General features: G+C 36.2%; 1 protein-coding gene across 1 annotated transcript in view; it reads left to right on the top strand.

The window, feature by feature from the left end:
- LOC128861824 (connectin-like) overlaps positions 1 to 23,725 on the top strand; it is a 167,695-nt gene that overhangs the window by 82,067 nt on the left and 61,903 nt on the right. The window contains exon 2 of the mRNA XM_054100199.1: positions 15,605 to 16,769. Within this exon, the coding sequence (XP_053956174.1) occupies positions 15,843 to 16,769 (927 nt within the window). The 5' untranslated portion in view covers positions 15,605 to 15,842. The remainder of the gene's footprint in view (positions 1 to 15,604; positions 16,770 to 23,725) is intronic.

Here is a 23,725-nt window from a genome sequence, read left to right as displayed (position 1 = left end):
TGTTCAGTAAGGCTTGACAAGTCATCAAGAATCGTTTAAACTCCAAACAAGCATAATTAGATTACCAGGTATATCAGATAGGTATATCACCAACACAATTTCAGTGTTTTATTAAACACACCGATTCTCACCTTTTTGAATTCACAATCTCAAAAAAAACGTGGAAATGTCGATTAGTAGTTATTTTATAGTTGTTGGCCTTTGCCCTTTGACTACGTGGAAAATTTTGTGGCAGAATCTTGGCTTATGTGCCTATAAAATAAAACTCGCGCACGAATTGAACCCAAATGTTCATCGTTTGCGTCGCATTTTCACTAATTGGGCTCATTTGATATTATAAAATATTGTTAAAAATTTAAATGATCGAATGTGCCACGTAACTCGTAACCACTGCGCGTAAATGTCACGAAATTGTCTACCAGGTAATAATAAAAAAAATGCATTCTAATAATATTTGTGATTTATATTATCACTTTAAGTTCTCAAGCTCTTAAAAAAACACCCGGTAGAAGGTGTCAATTTCAGAGTATGTGTTGCCTTGTATGAGAATTTGTATTATATATACATATAAGAGACAGTCTTAAAAGGCACATTGTGCGTCACCGTGTATGCTGACGTTAGAGTGTAAATATATTTATTTATATTACAGCTGTCATTGTCAGAATTTATGAAAATTGCAAAAATATTTGCAAACAATTTTCTACGAAATAAAGCGCATATTTCATTTGGAGAAAGATATAAGAAAAAGGAGAACAAAACCAAATTCAGCAACAAAAACAAATTCAACAAGGTGTAAATAAAAACAAATTGATTAAAGAAGAGAATGAAGATGAATGTGAACAGTTGTTGTGAAAACTTTGGCTGCCAGAGCATTGTTTATACACACCCAGCAGTATTTGTTTAATCTGTAAATCTGTGAACAATATTTGTCATCATATATGCGCACTAGCAAGAGGATTTGCACCTGTATTTCCTTGTTCAAAAGAGAGATGATAGGAAACGAAGGAAAGGGGTGAAAAACTTTTGCATTGAGAACAGCAGGAATATGCAAGAATCTGCTTAACTTGGCAGCCGTAGTACTGCCGCGGATAATGCCAGGTAAGAAAGTCGCATTGGTTAGCTTGAGTGTGGATTATCAGCTTGCAGGGACATGGTGTGACATCGAAATATGTATGAAATATATTACACTTCCACGATTGTATGTATGTCCGTATGGGAGTGCAAAGAGTGACTACACAAATACATACGAATTAATTTTGGTTTGTTTATGTGAAGGATCCCACCGGCACCACCGTTTTCCTATGGGAGCCTATTTGAGCACTAAGTTGAATGTGCGTCACTGCTCTTATGCAATCCGTAGAAAGTTGTATCATACTATGGGCGGCTTTGAATCAAACCACTCAAGTCGGAGCCTCTCGCCCCCAACAAGAACATTTTTGTCATGTTATCTGAGTAGCTCGTCTCTATGCTCCATATACCGCCCATTGCCATTTCTTCACGACCAAGACTCCTACTTTTCAAAGAGCGGATTTTTTTTTTTGGTCGCGGTTGTTACCGAGAACTCGTCGTTCTTATCTGCTTTTTGCATATATTACATTCGTTGAAGGTTTCGTAATCTTCACTATTAATGTTGCCAGCGATTTGGGCCATTAGATGTTGCTTTGGTCATAGCTTCTAACAAAATAGAGAAGAGTAAAAGAAAAATCACCGCACTTCATCTAGTTATATTATAAGACATCTAAAAAGATGGATCCAAGTTTGGTAACAGTACAGACCTATGTGCGCTTTGCACCGTAATGTCTTGTAGGGTCAGTAGATGGGCTTAAGGCATTGTCATGTTTAATTCCAAATATGCGCTAGGCTTTCCTCAATCTCTGCTGGAGGTCGCTAAACAGAAAACGTGCCACATTATCAGGACATAAAAATAAACTTCAAAGCAAGACAAACTTCCAATAGTTGGTACGACCAAGCGGGGAAGGGTTGATATATTCACTATTCACACTACCTAGTAGGAAGATATATGAGAAGGTTCCTCTTTGAAGATATTACTGCAACTGTAACCAATGTAATGAGATCGGCAAACACTGTTTTCGCATTTTCACATTTTCACGGATGGCCCCAGGACCGAGAACGGTTGCGGCTGTGGGGTCTGCCTGGAATCCAGTGGGATAAAACTACACTTTGCTCTAGGAATGCACGCATCTGTATTTCAAGCGTGCTATTTAAGAAGCGTAAAACTTTGTTGCGGAAAACAGATGGAGAGGCAGATCTGTAAGTGTATGCAGCGACAGCATAGCTGCGCTCATGACCTTAGACAACCCTCCAACCATTTCAAGTTACATAGTTAAGCCCTATAAGTCCATGCTATACATAGATATAATATTCTGACGCTATTATGGATACCGGGACACGTAGGTATCGGGGATAACGAAATCTCTGACTCATTAGCCAGGATGGGCTCTTAGGCCAACTTCACTTTCTATAGGCGATGCACATCGAAAGGTGGTCATCTCAGACAGTGCGTGCCCAGCATATGGAGAGGAGGATATGTCGGTGGACCACTTTCTGTGCGTTCGCATATTTGCAGGTACATTGTATATAAGTATAAGTAAATATATGAAAGTCATTTAGTTTTGTGTCAAATTGAAATTCGACATATGTACATTAATATCTTGTATTAATATGATTTTCCTTTTCACATAAAGCGCCACATTCAATTGAAATGAATTGAATTGCATGACAGTTCCGCAATTTATTACAAATCGTCTGCTACATACAAACAACTAGCTGCCACGGCTAGCTGTCTGCCTGGTCACAGGCTTTGACATCTAACTGTCACCTCCTCCAACGTGGGCATGCGTGAGTCAGCTAACTGACAAAATAAATGCCATAGCGGTTATGTGACTGCTGTATATCCGTTAGTCTAACGCAACTCGCATACAATACTCATAAATCTCCAAAGCAAAAAAAGTTAAAATTGGCAAAAAAATGAAAAATATCAGCAGCTAAAAAGCAACAAAACGCTAGTTATGTAACGCTTATGTGGTAGTGTATCATAAATTTGTGCGCAAGTTTGTGTGGCTGCTGACTCTGTCATCATGATTGATGATAATGCAGACTTGGCTTTATTTCATACGCAGCTCAAGCGGAGATCCCGACCAGCCATCAACGACATCATCATCGTCATCGCACTCATCAGAGACAGTGTCGACACAAGCACATGCACGGCACACCACACGAGTACAACAACAACAGCTATAGCAATAACAAAATGATGAACTACGCTGCGACACACAGCTTGGACGCGTCAAAAGCTTCACCCACAGCAAAAGCAATATCAACAGAAACAGAAACAGCTGTGATGCTGCAACTGATGCTATTGAAATACTCGCTCGTACTTCTCTGTGGTTTATGCTGCGTTGCTGTTGTTGTTTTGGCTGTTGACAGTAACTGTTGGCAAGCTCCGTCCGTCTGACTACATTCAAGGCAAACACTTTCATAAACTCATACCCATTTTCGCCCAGACTGCTTGAGCGTATGTATGTGTGCTCGAATGCCTGTCTATCCCTTCATCTATTTCGGTTCACTGTCTACTGTATACTATCAGTCAGTAGGTCTGTGTGTCCGTCCGGAAGGCTGTCTGTTCGCACTTAAAGGTTTGCCACAGCGGAAGTGTCACCATTTGTCAAATGACAAAAATTGAAAACAATTTCCATGGAGATTACTCATACGCCACAGTGCACCATACTAAACTACAAACGGATACACAGACGCACAAATATTTACGTACACAAATATTATTTACAATATGTTGGCTCGTATGTGGTAGGTAAGTTATATGCATACATTTAGGCGCACATTCTGCGCACGCAACATATTTATGGCCAACAGGATATGCGTGCCTGTCAGCAAAATGTTTCCATATCCTTATATATATGTACGTATACCTACTAGTTATACATGAGTTTGAATGTGATTTAACAGCTTTTCATATCGCACGTACACTTACCTAAGTAAGAAGGATTTGTTCATGTGCTTAGGCAATTCGTAATACTGATTTTGCTTTGTGAAGATTTTCTTTGTATATCTATAGAATTAGGTCTTCATATCGGAAGTAACTTCTACAAATAAAACAATTCCAGTCTCACTAAACAAAATTAAAGCAATCAACAGTTTAGTATATGCTTGGTGAGGACCGCAATTGAGTGTTAAATGGTTAGAGCTAAAGTTCAAATATACCTGATTTTCTTAGATGGCTTGCAACAATATATTTATTATAACTAGGTAGTATTTAGCGTTTGTGAAAAGTTGCATCGAAATCGTTGAAGAAAAGTCAATTGTTTCTCACTGTAGTTATTTATAATACGTCAAGCTGGTGATAAATTTTTATTCCATATACTTTCATACACGCACACGGGTAAACATTATTTCAGAATACCAGAATGCATTCGTACAAGAGTGCGCGGAAGTCAAGGAAAAAGATTGGTTATGCAGGCTTTATTATCATTAACATTCATTCATATAATATTTCAGAATTTAAAAAACAGCACTTAATTTTTATTATTTATTTAAATTTAAAAATCAAAAAATTCACTGTTGATTTCCTTGACGTTGCTCGTACATGTTTGTTTATTTTCTATGCTGACTTCACTTCTTCTGTCAATTTCATTAAGAATGAAGAAGTTTGGTAAACATTTTTTTTTTGTTCAATTCTATTTAATTTAAAGTTGTTACACTGCATACAAGTTATAAATAAAAATATGCACCGTACTAAAAATACAAGCGTTAAAGACACGCTTCTCGAGGCAAATAATATAGTTTTCCGAAAATTTGTAGCTTTCATCTCCATATTCGAGAGAACGCTGCATAATTTGTTAAAGGTAGTAAATTTCATGTGGAAATTGTTTTTGAAGAACTCTTTTTCTAACACTTTTGTAATCTATATCCTAAAATAAAATGCCAACTTTAATCAGATTAAATTTAAATCTAATTTTTTCAGCTTTCTAAATTACTATTTATTTTAGAACATAGGAAACCAGTTTTTTTTTAATTCAAGGAAAACCACATCCTCTTCACTAAAATGTTTGTGCAAACCTAAACCAATTTTATATATTTATTTCTGAATTGTTGAAAAATATGTAGGCACGTAAATATATCCTCACAATTAATATTTATTAATGATATTATATTGGAAGGCAGTTGGTAAATAATGAGAATAATGAGTAAAAATAGTTTTAAGCAAACGAATGTTAAACTCTCCAATGAGAAACGAACCAATGTGAACAATGACGAATTATTTAAAGTTGCTGATTCACTAATTCCGACCATAAAATGAAAGTATAGGCGAGCTATTTATCGCAGTTTACCGCATTTGTAACCAAGCACAGAGCTATACACAGGAACCTAAAGACATTCATCAAGAGCATATAAGCACCTTCATAAGTTCAAGCCCCTTTGTGCCTTTATCAGTAACCAACCACTCACTACCCATCACTGAAAGCTCAAGATGCCTCGAGATAGCAGCCTTACCCAAGCAAAAAACAAAGGCTAAACGTCAAAAATGTCCTAATTAAAAAAATACAAGAAAACGGTAAAAGTAACTAAAAATGTATTTATATGTTTTTACGAAATACTTCAGGTGCGTGATGACAAGGATGATATATGCATTACAAAACTGTGGGAGTAACTTCGGCTGCTACGTCAACGTAGCAGAATTTCGCCCACTATTTTCACTATTGAATACGAATACACTCGGCCAGTCCGTCGTTGTTCAGACGGCAATGATATATTGGCTCGTTGATTTTTTCTTATATAACCTAGATTTTCTTAGTTTTGTGGTAAACAAACCGCTGTACGGTTACCTCGAAATCACTTAGAGCCAAATGTGCGATTTTTTTAATCGTTAATACCATAACCAAAGATAGCTCTTATAAGTTTTGGTCCTCATTGGAGTCGGTTAAGGTGTGTCCTACAGGAGGAAAAGTTCAGGCTTTAGTAGTGTCGCCATTGTGGTTAAGGTTTAAAAAATATGATGTAAGAATATTTTTCCTACATTTAAGGCCCATCCTAATGTATGTATTGTATATATTGAGTATGATGAGTACGGTGCCGCAACAGTACTTTTCTCATTTGCACATATTTACTGTGATCACATTCATTGAAATGCATTCATATATATATTTCTCTTGAAAGGTTCGTGTGGAATTTTTGCTTTCAGTAGTTGCACTGATATTTTTGTGAGAAATATACTTAAAAACGATTCAGTCTTCATCGAAATTTATGTGAATTGTTTTCCTTTTTATATTATAATATATATTAACTGGTTAGTAAGTACATAATAAAGTACAAAGAGTATTCTTCCAGCGTTTTACTATAGTTCAACGAGTTCGTGTAAAACAAATCCCTTTCATTGTCTTGCTGTCCGGCTTTAATTAATAATTTAGCTGCTCCTTTTTGGGTGAAATTTCGCTTTGATATTTCTGCTGTGCTTTGTTTCTGGGGCTCATGTGGTTTGTGGCATTTAACCTCCCCGAATCTGTAAAAATGAAATGAAAATTAAGTTGTGGGAATAATGAAAATTCTTTTTCCGAAAACAAACTAAATGTCAGTGTTTTCTTGTTTACATTTCAATACGTAAGTATGGATTGTATGTACAGGTCTGCCACTGAAGCTTAAATATTACGAATATTTTCCTTATTATTTATCTGTGAGAAGAGGACATGTATTTCTGATTTATTTTGCTTCAAGGTTTATTTATTTTGTACAAGTCTCAAAATACCATTGCTACAAAATACCATTGGTTCTTGAAAAACCGTCTTTTGACCCTTTTTTGACTTTAAAGGTGCGAAAAAAATACTACATTTTTTTTCCTTGTCGCAGAACACAAACCTTTGTATGGAAGGCCTTTGTTTAGAGGCTTCCACCTTTTTGAACGAACTTCGTTGCCATACGAAGAAGGTTTATTTTCTAACAATGGAACAAAAAGTAAAATATCTATATATATATTGTAATTGGCGCGTACACCCTTTTTGGGTATTTGGCCGAGCTCCTCCTCCTATTTGTGGTGTGAGTCTTGATGTTGTTCCACAAATGGAGGGACCTACAGTTTCAAGCCGACTCCAAACGGCAGATATTTTTATGAGTAGCTTTTTCATGGCAGAAATACACTCGGCGGTTTGCCATTGCCTGCCGAGGGGTGACCGCTATTAGAAAAGAGTTTTTCTTAATTTTGTTGTTTCACCGAGATTCGAACCTACGTTCTCTCTCTGAATTCCGAATGGTAGTCACGCACCAACCCATTCGGCTACGGCGGCCGCCAAATAATAAAACACTGAAAGCAAAAATAAAAATCTCTTTCCGTTTTACACGCTTTTAAAAACCACTCAAAAAACACCGCTTCAAATGAGGCGCGGCTCTTAACTCGTGTAAATTCTCGTGCAATTATTTATTATTTCGAGGTGGATAATCGAGGCAGGAGTGTATTAATCAACTTACTTTGACTTTTGGCGTTGATGTCTGACTCTCAGCCACTCTGACACGTTGGTACAAAGAGTTCCAACGTGGTCGTCGATCCTTGTAGGATGAATTTCGTGAAAACCGTCCATAAAATTATTGTGGGAAAAATATTCGATGCTGTGCGTCAATTGATAACGAAAGATCGCCATTTGAAGCCTTTGGCATTAGTGGGACCAGAAGTACAAGAAGATTTGATCTCGTTGGATATCACATAATTTGACAATTGCCCGAAAAGGGACTCGTGTCGATTGATGTAAAGAAATGTTGCAGAAATTCAGCAGAGGACGGTATGTGTGTTCCACAACGAGCATAATTCAACAAAAGTTGTTCACGGAGGAACCGCATTACATCAAATGACCATCTGTTTCTTCAGAAAATCTTGTCATGTCGCAACTGTACCACCAAAGACATTTAAAAGAGGCAATTCTGCGTGGTACAAAACAATTTGTTTGCCAGAAGTTTTCAGAGAATTAAGAAAAACCAACCACCGAAAACGAAATATCTCTCACCAAGGCAATGAGAGTTCTCTCATATTGGCTCACACGAGAGAGTTTCTAAACACTAAAAAGATCGGATTAATGAGTAATTTGCCTTACAGTCAATGTTTTCTCAAGAGCAAAGTTTTTCAACGGCAGAAGAAGCTTTTGAACCCTTTAAATTTGTCGTTTTGAACGTGCCTTGGAATTTGGTTCAAGCGAATACAGAAGTGCATTGACTTCATTATTGTGTGTAAAATACAAAAAGCAAAACGCGCATTTAAAACAAAATTTAGCATTTTTTTATGTTTAGCAATTCTGAACTTTAGAAAATAAAAAACACTTCTTTAATTAAAAAACAAAAATATTAATCTCGCTTTGTAGAAGTATAAAGTTTTTTTTAGATGCATGAGAATTAGATTAGAATTGAGATATCGATAAATATGCCAGCTGAGAATTGAAAACTGTGTTAGTATTTTTCTTCAATAAATTTTGGCAAGTCATCGCGAATCGTTTAAAGCCAGAACAGCGCCACAAAGTTGTGGAAATTGACTTTACAATATTAAAAAAAAATTTCAAAATACTTCTGTTTTGTTCTAACATTTTAAGGTCTTAAGCTCTTAAAAATCACCCGATGCACAAGTTCTGCAATTCACTTTCAAAGAATTTTAATCAATTGAGTATTTTATTCAGTTTCACTTGGATTTCAGTATGTGTATATAAACTCGTCTAGAAGTATTCCATTAGATCTAGCGAAAGGTCAGTGCCAACAAATATGCAAAATTGGTAATCGCAATGGGATGAATAGTGGAATTGCTCGTTTCACTAATAAAGCATTATAAAATAAAAATTAATATTTTTTTAATGTACATTGTTAGAGTTTTAATGAAAATGTTTCTTTGTGGTTTAAATTGAGCCTAGGATATATTTTCGAATAGAGAAATAAGTAGAATAATTTTGATTTAATAAAAAAACATTCCAAGTATCTCACTTGAGCGACTATTATAATAAACTGAATGAACAATAAATAAAGGGAAAACAAAAAAAAAAAAGCCAACAAGCATCAAATTGTGGAAAGTGCAACCAAAAAGTACCCATTATTATTGATTCATTAAATGCAATGAAGACCTACTTCCATAAGTAAATATAAAAATGATGCCACAATTTCAAATAAAATATCAAGAGCAAGTAGTTAAAAAAATAGATGGTAGATGTTGCTATTGTTGTTTGCTATAAAATACACGCGAACAACTATTTCACAGGCAATTCACGGAATTCAACGGAAGAGTTGTAAGAGCTATTTTATTATTAAACTGCTTTGTTACTTTTCTCTTTTATACCCAGCGTATGTATTTGTGATGCCGAACATTATGAAACACCCTGAGAACACAACGTGATACTTGTCATACCAATGATGTTTATACCCTGCAGGGAATAAAGTGTAGTAGTGAATAAGAATACCACCAGTTCACTTTTGAGCTCAACCGTCTTGCGAGATGTCAAATGCATGGCCAGACATGCTTCAGCAAAATAACAATTCATACTAGCGAAAAAAAAAATCGAGTCCGAAATGTTTGTAAAATAATGAGTTTAAGGCTAAAATATCAAAGAAATCATCATCATTCCATTCTATTCCTAGATAATCTATTTCATAATAAAAGTGTATACAAAATTTGTTTACTCTTAAAACTAAATTAAATTTAAAAAATATGTAATTCACTATTGACTTAAGGAAAATAATGGTAGTTATTTTGAAAACCCCGTTTTTCATTGAATTCAACTGCTTTTCCTTATTGTTATGTCAAAGTTCATGACTCAAAAAACCGTACAGAAATTGTTATGTTCCTCAATTCAATGAGTGCGGTCTATGTTGTTTGGCGTTAAATACGTTTTTAAGATTTTCAGAAATATTTCGAAGTTAAATTTACATTCTGTGTTTTTTAGTGATCAAAAATAATACACCCCATCTTAATATGGTTTTCCAGCATCACCTTTTAATTCATCCTAATTAAGACTTTGTAGAGTTCGATCCTATCGTAGAACATTACGATGAGTTGATGTGTCTATAGACGAGTTTATAGTTAACCCTCTCAGGACCGAATTAAAGGGGAAGACCTTAAAAATATTTGAGTTCATATACATATAGGCCATATTATTAACAAAGGCTATAAATTTTAATATCCTGCGTATCTGTTCGTCCCTCCTTCAGTGTTGCCTAGAGGCAACACTGGCCTTGAATGGTACATTTAGTAGAATAAGTATACGTAATATGTTTTATTTTTTAATTCAGCATATTTATTTTACAATTATTATAGCATTTGTTAATCTTATAGGGAGTTTTTGTGTTTTTTAATCCATGTTTAAGTGTGGTAAGACACAAAATAGTTTTTTTGTGGATTTGAGTACAGATAAACTTGATACTTAGAACATTTCGACCGAGGAAACCCCGTCTTGTATAGTCTACATCTGCCTTTTCAGCCCCATTGAATCCAATGCTTCATTTTGTGGTATCTTATGAGTGAAAATCCTCTTTGGAGTTAACTACTCGAATACAGCTGTTGATGTGGGAGCTGATGAACTTGGCGACGAATACAATGCATAAGAATTAAAAATAAGCTGGGCTGGACGACCTCTTTTTCGTGAGGGAATTTCAATTTTAGATCGAAGGAGTTTATTGGTAATATCTAATTTAAAATTTATTAAGGGCATATATTTTTCATTACTGATGATTACTGAACCTTTAAGTATCTGTGGGATACTGTACCGATCCAACTATTAATCACTGCCAAATTCATGCACCAAAAAAATTCGCATATACCACTTACTTGTGTAGTGAGTGGTTTATTCTACATAAATAGTTTTAATAGCATATCCAACAAATCAACACCGCCTATATGCTTATTCTAGCATTCAACTATAGCCGGACGTGTAATTTGTATATTTTTTCTCATTTCGGCATCATCGAATGCATTGAGTGACGGGTTGATATGCCATGTAATTTGAAATCAATGTGATACTTTTATTGTTAAACCAGCGGCAAGCAACCAATTTGTGTGAGGTCTCAACCTTCAAATCATAAAATCCATATTTAGCCATGTTATCGTCCGATTTAAACACACAAATTTTTAAGCGGTTGTTGCGAATCGTTCTGTTTTCTTTTAAGGCAACCATTAAACTTACGGATGCAAGCAAGTTATCAAAAAAATCTTAAAGTTTTGATTTTCTGGTATATGGTAAGTCAAATGAAGGACAATAGACAGGACATCGGGTACTTTTTCCCCCGGGCCCGAAGTTCTCAGAGGGGCCCGGACTCGAGATTATACGTATTTATATGAACTAGACATTATTGGAAGGGCCCGAATTTGCAATTTTCTTCCGGGGCCCGTAATTTTCCCTCCGGGGCCCGGATATGCCCTCTACGGCCCTAATTCCACTCCATCCTTTTGAAACGCGTAATTTCAATTTCCATTGCGCCAAGCCTTTGAGTCCCGGCATATTTGGTCTAAGAGAAATATTTGAAAATTTTTGCACCACTCAATTCCAATGTTGCCTACAGATAACATTAATTAAAATTCCTGCGCACAACTAAACACTTTTCTTTAAAAATTAATATTTCTAATGACAATTAACTTTTTCTGCACCAATAACTAACACAACACTTTTTCAGTTTCAACTGATATAGAGAATTAATTTAATTAAATTCACTTATACCTTCCGCTGGAATTTTTTTGCCACCTGTTGTCGCAACGAAATCGATTGAAATCCTAAAAGCTCAAAGCAGCTTGCAAAATTGTGTGTGCATTAAAGTGCACAAAACTGAACAGCTGATTAGAGAAAAGGAAAATAAGGCGCAAAAAAAAGGCGGTAACGTTTTTTGACATTGCTCATGAATGGGTTAAAATAGAATCAAATAATTTGAACACAAATTGATAATTTTACTACTAATATTATTCTTGGTAATGGCGAATTAGTGTGATTTCTTCTATTAAATATCACTTTTTGCGAAGAAATTCGTTTCAATGTTTTCACGTCTAGAAAATAGATACATAAAATGTCAATTATCGCCTCCTTATCAGCAACACCCTCTGCAGCCTGCAAAAAATAAACACGAACCTCTCAATAAATCAGTTGAACCTCTCTTACTTAATGAAACTACTCGAATGCACTTGTTTTTGGAGCCCAGCCTGTGGATATGTGTATTTTTGGAAGCCATCCGAGATTTTTAATTTAAAAATTTCAGCTAATTAATATATTCGAAAATACATGCGTTGGGTACATAAATTTTGTTCTGTTTGAGCTAGAATTTTCTTTTATTTTCATGTAACCATTGATGTTGCATTTCTGTTGGCTGCTGCAGTAATTTATGAGCGTCATAAATCCATGCAAAAGGAAACAATTTTTAACAATTTAAAGAGAATACAAAAACGCTGAGTACAAAGTAGGACATGACCAAACCAGGGGAGCAAAGAAACGAAAGGCAACTAAACAAGCAATACATTCCAAAAAAAGAGAAATCATAGAATAGAACAAAGCTTTATATGAAGATAGCACCAAAGCAAAATCAGCAATTGTAGATATTGTTGTGCTTTTTTGAAGGCTTGCAGGAGGAGGATATTACAATGCAGGGAGACCATTCGTGCCAAACGGTCGGTACCCAATAAATTAAAGTTATTATATAAATAACGGGAATTTCAATATTCGGGATACTCCAGGACGATTGAGGTCGGCATATCATTCATGCGTGTGGAGTTGATAGGTGGTCCTGACGCCTAGCATAGCCTTCTGCCTTGACAAAATGTCTGAGGTTGTAAGTCAAGTGTTGTATGCTGAAAGTTGGAAGTTGCAATGTGCTACATATTTACCTACAAGCTCCCTTTTTTTGTAGACAAAAAGTCTGGACTCTTTTGAACAATCAAATGCAAATTTAAGAAAAATCAATAAAAATATTTATTGGTTTAAGTGAAAGAGCAAGCTTTCCCCAGATTTATCGACCACAACTTCATTACTGCGGTTGTTTCAAGTAGCTTAGCTGTAGCGCATCCTTATAACTCAGTTTTCAAAGGCCTTGGTGAAGGCTTCTGACTATATCTCTAAAAGGGTTTGTTCGACATTCACCTAAACGGCCTGAATCGTTAATGGATTGTATGCATAACATCGGCCATTCCGAGGTGGCCAATTGACATTGCCGAAAGTGAAAACACGATTACCGAATTCGGGCCGCAAGATGTCAACTGTGGCATGGGTTACCATCCTACTGAAACTAAGAATCGTTCAAGTCATGTCTTCAATTTTCGACCACAGAAAAGTTTTTATAATGCCTCTGTACCACTTACAGTTCTCCGGAGTAACGCTTCCAGCAACATTTTCAAAGAAAAATTATCCAAAGATACTACCGTTCACATTCGCACCAAACTGTCTCTGCATGAGAATGCGTTTACTTCACGCGAAATGCAAATGTGCCTCGTCAAAAAATATGATTTTGACTTCTTGAAATTTGCAATATTCCCAATGTTATTCAAGCTTAAGGTATCATTCTGAGGGGATAGTGATATTGACTCCATGTCAAGCACAAAAGATCAGTGATTGTCAGAATACTATAAGTATGATTAAAAAATCGCTGAAATCTCGCTTGTGGACTGCTTTATTTTCTCGTAAGCGAGATAGAGTTCTGTTGACTGGGTATTTGCGTTTTCCTCAAAATTTCACAAATTTAGAAAATCTGCAGAAGGAAGAGAGAATAAACATTCACAAAATTTTCACTTGCTGTTATGATATTGGTGCGCAACTAAGTTCTCGCTGTTTCTTTGAAGAAAATACAACTTTCTTCCGTAAAAATGGTGACAAGTGAATCGTTGAAAGTATTGCCCATCGCTGGCTAGTACTTTTTCCATATCGTATTTTTTTTTTAATTTTTTTTTTGGTGGGTGAGGTAGGGTTCAAAATGTCTTCGCACTTACAACGACCGTCGTCTACTGCGTCGTGTGGTGTGGCCACTAAAACGATCCCTCCTCTCCTTCTGGGGAGACACCCCTCTCGGAACTGCTTCGCTTTCTATATTAGTTTGGCAGCGCCCAGAACGGCTCCATCCAATTATATTCACCCACATCTGGGTCCACCATATTTGTAGCCAGCTTTCATGCTATAGGCTCGTCTTCTTGTGTCTCTATCTGTGCGGCTTCACTTTGTTGCACTGTGTCGAGGTAGATCCCGTATACCGTCGCGGTAAAACTGTTCATCAAGCCATTTTTTGATGTCTTCATATGAATAGAACTGCTGGTCAGCTAGACCATGTGCCATCGATCGGAACAGGTGATAATCCGACTGCGCAATATCTGGAGAATATGGCGGGGGTACGATTCCCCATTTCAGTGCTTCCAGGTAGGTTTTTACGGGCTTGGCAACTTGCATTGTCATGCTGTAGAATCACTTTTTCATGCCCCTCCGCGTATTGCGGCCGCTTCTCGCGCAGTGCTCGGCTCAATCGCATCAAGTGAAATCGATACCGATCCCCAATGATGGTTTTGCTTGGTTTTAACAGTTCATAATTAATACCACCAACTTGGTCCGACCAAATACATAACCAAATGCATAACATTTTTCATCACCCGTCACGATGCGATAAAGAAAACCCTCCCTTTTTGACGCTGGAGCAGTTGCTCACAGGCGAAGAAACGACGGTCGACATCCCTTGGTTTTAACTCATAAGGAACCGAAGTCCCCTATTTCAGAATCATTTCCAAAGCATGCAATCACTTGGAAATGGATTGGCGGGTAACTCCTAATACTGAAGCAAGCTATTCTTGCGTTTGAACGGATCCTCATTGAGCAATGCCTCCAATTCAGCGTCTTCGAAGGTTTTCGACCTTCCTTCAGGCGGACGGTCGTCAACATTAAAATCACCGTCTTTGAAGCAACAGAACCAATCTCGGTCCGTTGTTTCACTTAAAGCAGCATCTCCATAAACTTTTTGTAGCTCTCGATGTGCTTCAGCCGCCGGTTTCTTCGAATGCAAGAGGAAAATCAACACTTCCCGCAAATGGCGATTATTCGGCACAAAATCTTGCATTTTCACAAATCCAAAGGTATATGATACCAAAATAAAATCACAAATGTGTCGAAGCAGTTTGTTTACCATTGTCTAAACTTGGTTTATGACGTTTAGGTTATGTTAGAATCGACTAGCACACACCGCTGGCGGCAACTATTGACAAACAGCGGGAACTTAGTTGCGCACCTAATACACTTTTCAAATGAAAAAGTGGCAGCCTCTAAAATAGCCATTACCACAAAATTGAACGAAGTTACCGCAACGCAAGTGATACGAAATGGGAAAAATAGCCGTTAGACTACAAAAATGGCAGTGAAAGTAAGCGACATATCGCAGCGATATAAAGCATACTCCTTCCTTTTGTGGTCTCTACTCGTGATATCTGGTTTTTTTCATCAAGTAAGCTAAGGAAAAGCAAATATTTGCCAAGGTATTTGAAATATTGCTTATAGTGGGATAGCAAATAACTCTAATAAACATCGCTTGTTTTGTATTTTATAATTAAATTCTAATATCTCAACAACTAGAACTAATACCTTTTTTATTATTTCTTTTATATTTACAGGTTAACGTCGAGAGTTTCAACATTTTTTGAATCCATCTGAGGTATTTACCAAAAGCACCCGAAAAGCATCAAGACAATAGTCAGGTCAGATACGAATCAATCAGCAAATCAACTAACCCACCAAACGACCCACTTACAATAACTTAACTACAATTTATTTTACATTCTTGTAAACAACTCAAATCATTCATTCACCTACAGCAGGTTAAGACGTGCAAGCTCAAGTATATAAGTCAAAATGTGGCCGTCTCACTGTCAACGGCTCGTTCTGCTTGTCATCAGCCTCACCTGCTTTGCTTGCCTCTTCGCGCCTGTGGCGTCACGTTCGCGTGACAAAGAAGGCCGTCGACGTAGCGATCGCCTGTCAACTGTTTCGTCCACCTCCGCATCAACCTACTACAGCAACTATGCGGGCATCTCCCCCGTTGCCACTAGCATATATACGGGCCCCATGGATACAACCGGATTTTGTGTACGTCGCCGCGACATGAAACTCATGTGCTATTGCACGCCTGACGAGAATCATGTGCCCGTACAAAAAGCAGAATGTTGGATATTCTCCGATGTCTTGTTACAGAATGACACAACTTGGACGCGCTTCTTTCAACAGAAGCGTTTGCGTGAATTGAAATTTGTTATACAAAATCATGGCCGACTCGATTATATACCCACAATGATAATTGAATCATTAAAGAATTTGTCCAGTATTGTTATTGAGTATTCCCAAGTGGATGTTGTGAGGAGTAACGCTTTCGCAAATCTCCCATATTTGGAGCGTATCATATTGACGAATAATCACATTGTGGCATTGGCTCAGGATGCTTTCGCCAATCATATACGTTTGCGTGAATTGAATTTGGAGCACAATCAAATCTATGAAATCGATCGGAATGCCTTCCACAATTTGCCACAATGTGAACGTCTATTCTTGAATAACAACAACATTACCAACCTGCATGAGAGTTTGTTTGTAGAGATGCCACATTTGAATTATTTGAATTTGGCTTATAATCAAATTTCTGTGCTGACCAGTGATATCTTTAAGGGCCTAGGCAATTTAAATGTGCTGAAGTTATCACATAATAATATAAATTTTATTGGAGACACTGTATTTGCGGAGCTATGGATATTGTCGGAATTGGAATTGGACGATAATCGAATTGAGGTGAGTTATACCAGTAGACGATATCGATGTAACGAGATGAAAATAATTACAAATACGTACACATATATTATATGCGCAATAAGCATTGCGAGTGGTGGTAAAAAACTGTATGAGTTGGAGAGACAAGTTTTAGAAATCAAATATGAAATAATTTTGCCTTAAGCTTAGTACACCGTGCGGATATTGCACAAAGTTCAATCACACCATAGAAAAAAATTATTTTTATATAGACCTTCAAAATATGCCGTCCGGGCTTGGACGTAACTGTGCGAGATGTTGAAAAGTCTCGCTTTGATATGGATTATTACTAGACCCTCTTCCACCGGACTAAACGAAAATACTTCGCGACGAAGTCCCTCTCCCACTACCGAAGTCTCTCTCCAACACCGAATATGTACTCCTTTACATGACAGCTGCAGTAGATGTCTCCCGCATCTCTTGAATTGCAGCGACGCCAGGCTTTGTTTTAATGAGTGCATCCCCCCGCCGGGTAGAGACACCTACCCCATTAAATGCCGGACATTTCAGGTACATCACTCACATCCTAGTCCTTAGTTCGTTTGCAGTAGTCGACATCAGAGTAGATAGACCTATCTGAGACTTTGTTTGCTTTTTCATTGGCAGAAAATTTATACGTGGCGGATCCCAGACTCTGCCCACAACCACGTATCCTGGGTCGTTTCGCCTTCTCACATTAACTTGCTTTTGAACGGATGTTCGGATACTTGGGCAAATCCCAAAAGTTGTGAACGTCTTGGCCACACTCAAATGAATAGCGATCAAGGAATTTCCCTATTTGCGTGGGCTTTTACATATGGAATCAACCTCCTCGATATAATGGATAATTTAATAATGGCGTTAAGTAGCACCGTCGTCCAGTCAACGACGTATAATCTTTGCATTATAAAGTTAACGATGCTCTTCCAGGACTAATAAGTTTTCTTCATGGTGAAAAAAATAGTAGGAAAGAAGACTTGTATCGGCAGGAGGGCTGTGGTGCGAATATTTCAGCACATCCTCTGAGCTGCAACTTCAGCAAAGGCTCTTGCACATTTTTTGTACCGGGGTTGCAGTTAAGCTTTGAGCTATGACAGTGAATATTTACACATTTTCGAAAATGGTTTTATGGTTTTTCAAAACATATTCCATTAATATCAATTTAAGTTCCCTTACAAATTATGTGGCATACAGCGCGAATATTCAGCTCAATTTCAAGTTACGTTACATGACGATCTTCCAATATCAGCTCAATTTTTTTCGCAATCTAAACAATTGTGGACGACTTCCATTATATTTTTCCTCAGCATCCGTAATTGAATTTCAAAAAACCAGTGAGACCCAAAGCACACAGAAAGATCAAAGCAAGTTGATCGGCATTCAGCTAGAGGTTCCATTTGCATCGAAATCAGTAAAAAGTTATCGCACGAAAATTTTTACGACTTAATTCTATTCCGTGTTGAGTGTTGGAAGTACTTATAATTAACACAAATATCAGTCGTACAAAAAAATGTTCTAAGTACTATTGACACTAAAGACGCCAGACTATACGGTGTGATTACCTAATTTGAAAGTTGTAGCCATTACTCAAGACCGTAGCTATAGGGGCCATTTCAAAATACCAACCTACCCCTACCAGTGTAAGACTACACACAAGCCAGTAAGAGTAATTAATTCGTTGGGGATTGATTGGCTCTTAATAAGGTAAGGCAACCATCAGTAATTGAATTAAAAAAGAGGTTGTCTGTAAAGTCGGTTTACTGACGATAGTTTAACGTGATAACGTCATAAGAAAACACTGATTGAATGGTTGCATTTTTCAAAACAAAATTTTAATTTTATTTGTTTGATAGATATTTTGTATGGATATAGAGAATGAGCTAACATTAACATAATATAACATAACATAACATAACATAACATAACATAACATAACATAACATAACATAACATAACATAACATAACATAACATAACATAACATAACATAACATAACATAACATAACATAACATACCATAACATAACATAACATAACATAACATAACATAACACAACACAACACAACATAACATAACATAACATAACATAACATAACATAACATAACATAACATAACATAACATAACATAACATAACATAACATAACATAACATAACATAACATAACATAACATAACATAACATAACATAACATAACATAACATAACATAACATAACATAACATAACATAACATAACATAACATAACATAACATAACATAACATAACATAACATAACATAACATAACATAACATAGCATAACATAACATAACATAACATAACATAACATAACATAACATAACATAACATAACATAACATAACATAACATAACATAACATAACATAACATAACATAACATAACATAACATAACATAACATAACATAACATAACATAACATAACATAATATAACATAACATAACATAACATAACATAACATAACATAACATAACATAACATAACATAACATAACATAACATAACATAAAATAACATAACATAACATAACATAACATAAAATAACATAACATAACATAACATAACATAACATAACATAAAATAACATAACATAACATAACATAACATAAAATAACATAACATAACATAACATAACATAACATAACATAACATATCATAAAGCATTCACCAACAGCTTTCATTTGATACCCACATTGTACATACACGTCCGAAGGTTACGCGGGTCCACGTGCTGACCTATATCTCGAGACCCTATCTACCAATAGGTATTCAAACTATACGGAAATCATCTTCAATACCTACTTAACAATGTGTGTAAGTTTGGTTTAATTCGGTTCAAAGACACGGCGGGTCCACGTTTTGGAATATATTTCCAGACCCTAGTCATCAATAGGTATGAAAATTACCCCCTATTAAAGCACTTATCAACAGCTTTCATTTGATATCCATATTGTATAAACACATTCTAGGGTCCACGTTTTGGTCTCTATCTCGAGACCCTAGTCACGGAGCGGCATGAAAAATACTCTGGACTAAAGCATTCACCAACAGCTTCCATTTGATACCCATATTGTACATACACATCCGAAGGTTACCCGGGTCCACGTTTTGACCTATATCTCGAGCCCTTTTTCCAAAATAAGATATAATCCATGTTACTCGCGGAGGATGTAGCTTTCGAATGGTGAAAGAATTTTTAAAATCGGTCTAGTAGTTTTTGAGCCTCTTCATTACAAACAAACAAAGTTTTCCTCTTTATAATATTAGTATAGACAACATATCTTATAAGGTATATGGTAAATATTACCATACATTTTTTCCTTCATATATAATAAAAAAATTAATAATAATAACATTAAAACAACAGGTATTATTAACAAACTTGGTTTTATTTTAAATTCTTCAAGTGAATCAAATTAATAATAATCAATAAGAAGGCATATGCAAATACAAATACGTGAATTTATATATGTACATATGCGCATATACATACATATATACGCTCACTTAAGTAGGAGAGAGCAAGATGTCGAACGTTGCCGTTCGTTTGCTTTGTCGTTCGTTCCGCGCTTTCGCTTGCAGTTCATGCAATGCAATGAGCAAGGTAACGACAAATGAGCAAGGTAACACTAATGAGCAAGGTAACACTAATGAGCAAGGTAACACTAAAGAGCAAGGTAACACTAATGAGCAAGGTAACACTAAAGGGCAAGGTAACACTAATGAGCAAGGTAACACTAAAGAGCAAGGTAACACTAATGAGCAAGGTAACACTAAAGAGCAAGGTAACACTAATGAGCAAGGTAACACTAAAGAGCAAGGTAACACTAATGAGCAAGGTAACACTAATGAGCAAGGTAACACTAAAGAGCAAGGTAACACTAATGAGCAAGGTAACACTAAAGAGCAAGGTAACACTAATGAGCAAGGTAACACTAAAGAGCAAGGTAACACTAATGAGCAAAGGTAACACTGAAGAGCAAGGTAACACTAAAGAGCAAGGTAACACTAATGAGCAAGGTAACGACACATTTTTTCGTGCGTGCAGCCTGTTAAATCGAATTATAAGACGTTATCACGTCAAAATACTGTAAAATGTTTTTGAACTTTACTGCTAAATTATCCTTTTCCTTTCCATCCATATGAATTGTGGGAAAGATAAAAAAGTTGGTTTATTTCCTTCAACTAGAATTTTCCTATTTACTTTTCCTAGCAAGTAATTTACCTATACCCGAATGAATTGTATTTAAAACTCCATTAGCCCCATTTGCGTTATATAAATATGTGTGTCCGTACATCTTGCTTACTGTAAATATTGAAGAACGGATGAATAATTTGGCTTAAACATGCCACCTAACTGTTTATACAGACTAGTGAGAATCATCTTTTGACTACCAGCACACATTTTAACGATAATGTCCAACAAATAGGCAAGGCGGTGCATGTCCAGAGTTAATAAGGAAATAATTAGTTGGCATTAAAAATGCCTCAATTGCCAAGTCTGTTAAAATATGAAAAAAAAAACAACAACCAAAAGAAACAAGATAGTGCTAAATTTGGTGCGGACCGAAATTTATATACCCGCGCACATTTTTAGTAGGATTTTATTTGAGTTGGCTCTTAATATTGCCAATCATAGCCTACAGCATCAGACGGACGGACAGAAATTTAGCCTTAACGTGGATGTGGCTTTTATCACAATAATATTTATGTCGGATCTAAAATGATCTGGTTCCTCCAAAAATCGCCTGCTCTGGTGTCAAACAAGTTGTTGAGCCAGTTTTTAAGAACCTCTTTGTTACCGAAGTTAACGCCCTTCATTTGGTTTGACAGGGAGAGGAAAAGATGGTAATCGGTCGGTCCAAGGTCCGGAGAATACTGCGAAGGACCTCTCATTCGATCTCTTGGAGTGCGACTTTGACGACAGAAGCCTTGCGGTGTCCTGAAGGAGTATGGTCGATCAGGCCTTTTCAGTCGAACAGCCTCACTCACGCGTTGTGGCTGGGCAATGTGGAGCTCCTTGTTGACCGTGGCATTCTTTTCACGCATTTCCCAGTACACCATGTCCTCGCAGTCCCACCAAAAACATATCATATATTTGGATGAGATCCGACTTGATTCTCGGCTTAGGCGTAACTTCTGGAGCCACCCACTCCTTTCTTTGCTTCACATCGATGTATAGGCACCATTTTTCATCTCCATTTTTCATCAGATTGAGATTCGTTTGAGGATCGCAGTTTATTTTTTCCTCCAATTCACGACTTGGTTGGCGACCGTTCCGCTTCAAAAATAATTTGTGACATTCTTCGTCGAATTCAGATGGACTTTTGCAGCGGGACATGTGATCGACGTCAAAGTCGGCTTTTGAACTTTGCAAACTATTTCCGCGCTGTAAGCTCACCTATGATTCCATCTCTATACAAATCGCAAATGCCTTGGACTGCTTCGATAGAATATTGAAAAGCAAAGAAGACAGGTGTCGAAAATGTTAATTTTTGCCTCCTGAGTATTCCATTTCTGGGCCTCAAAACTAATATAAAATTAAATAACTCAAAAATACAATGAACATAGTTTTGTAGGGCAGAAAGAGTTATATCTAATGAAACAAATCGTTCTAAATTAAAGGAAAATATAAAAATGCTACGAACTTATTCCCCAACAAATGTACGAGTATGGCGATATCTATTTCCATTCAACCGTTGTGTGAACAAAATTAAAGTAGCCTTCTGTGCGAGGGTTTATACCCATAAGGGCTAGTGAGCAAATGATTGCGTCACTTATTAACTTCATCTAAATTTGAAGTAGATATAAAAGGAGAAAATTAACACTTTTTGGCACCAATTAAATTATTTAATGACTTGCAAATGTGTTTTGTGCGCGCGCCAAGCTCGTAAATGGCCATAAACTGAGTAGTAATTTCACTCCAACTCAAATGTGTAACACTGCGCAGGAAACCGAATATACTAGAACTTGAACTATGCCATTAATGTATGTATGTTAGTGCATTTAAGTACATTTCAGGAGTGGTTATGGCTGATTATAATAGCGAAATTTTAGTTTTTACGGTCTCTTAATTAAGTATCCTAAATGCGACGTAGTGATTTTCAATATTTTTTGAAAGAATTTAATTTTAATATAGCTAAAATGTTACCTTCAAAGTATTATCGTTGCCTGAAAAGTAGGCTAGGTTGGGCCTAGAAAGTGTCAAATTCGTAATCCAATTTTATTTTACTGCGTAAATTAGCTTTTCTCATACCTCACTCAATTTCTCAATTATGCAATGCACTTCAAGAAACAAACGAAGCTTCGAATTAAATATCATTTGATTTTTCTTTGTGAAAAAGATTAAAATAATATTGTAGTATTTCTCTCGTGATGCTGCAATTTATATTGTCGAAGAACTTTCGTAGTTTGTTGATTTTTCCAATAAGCAAATAAACAAACAAAAAAATATATCAGAGCCGACCCTAATTAAGATGAAAAGTGATTTGCGCATACTTTTTATACATACCTCGAAGGTGCTAGTATCTTTCAAGTCTAATAAAGATTTGAGTGTGAACATCTTGTCAGGTGAAATATGAAATATGGTTATCTGTAAAATCGTAATACACATCAAACTTTTCCTCATTCTCTAACCATTATCAGTCTAAAAGTAGAGTAATAGCGAAATATATCATGTAGTCAATACTTCATAATTTTCGGAGTCAAAATTCGAGACATTCCTGTTCTATTCAAAGCGCGTTAAAGACGCATGGAAGCTATCATATCGCACTTGTTACGTTAAAGCGTAACAACTCAAAAAGAAAAGGAAAAGAGTAACAACTCCAAAATTTGTTATTTTAGCGCAACTACTAAACAAATAAGAATGAAACAACCGTTATATTGTTTTTAATGATATTTTCGTGCAATTACATATTTTTTTCCTTGTAATACCTATATTATT

This window comes from Anastrepha ludens, chromosome 4 (genome assembly GCF_028408465.1).
Source record: "Anastrepha ludens isolate Willacy chromosome 4, idAnaLude1.1, whole genome shotgun sequence".
NCBI lineage: Eukaryota > Metazoa > Arthropoda > Insecta > Diptera > Tephritidae > Anastrepha > Anastrepha ludens.
Note: the sequence above shows the minus strand (reverse complement) of the source record. Positions and strands in the feature narration are given on the sequence as shown.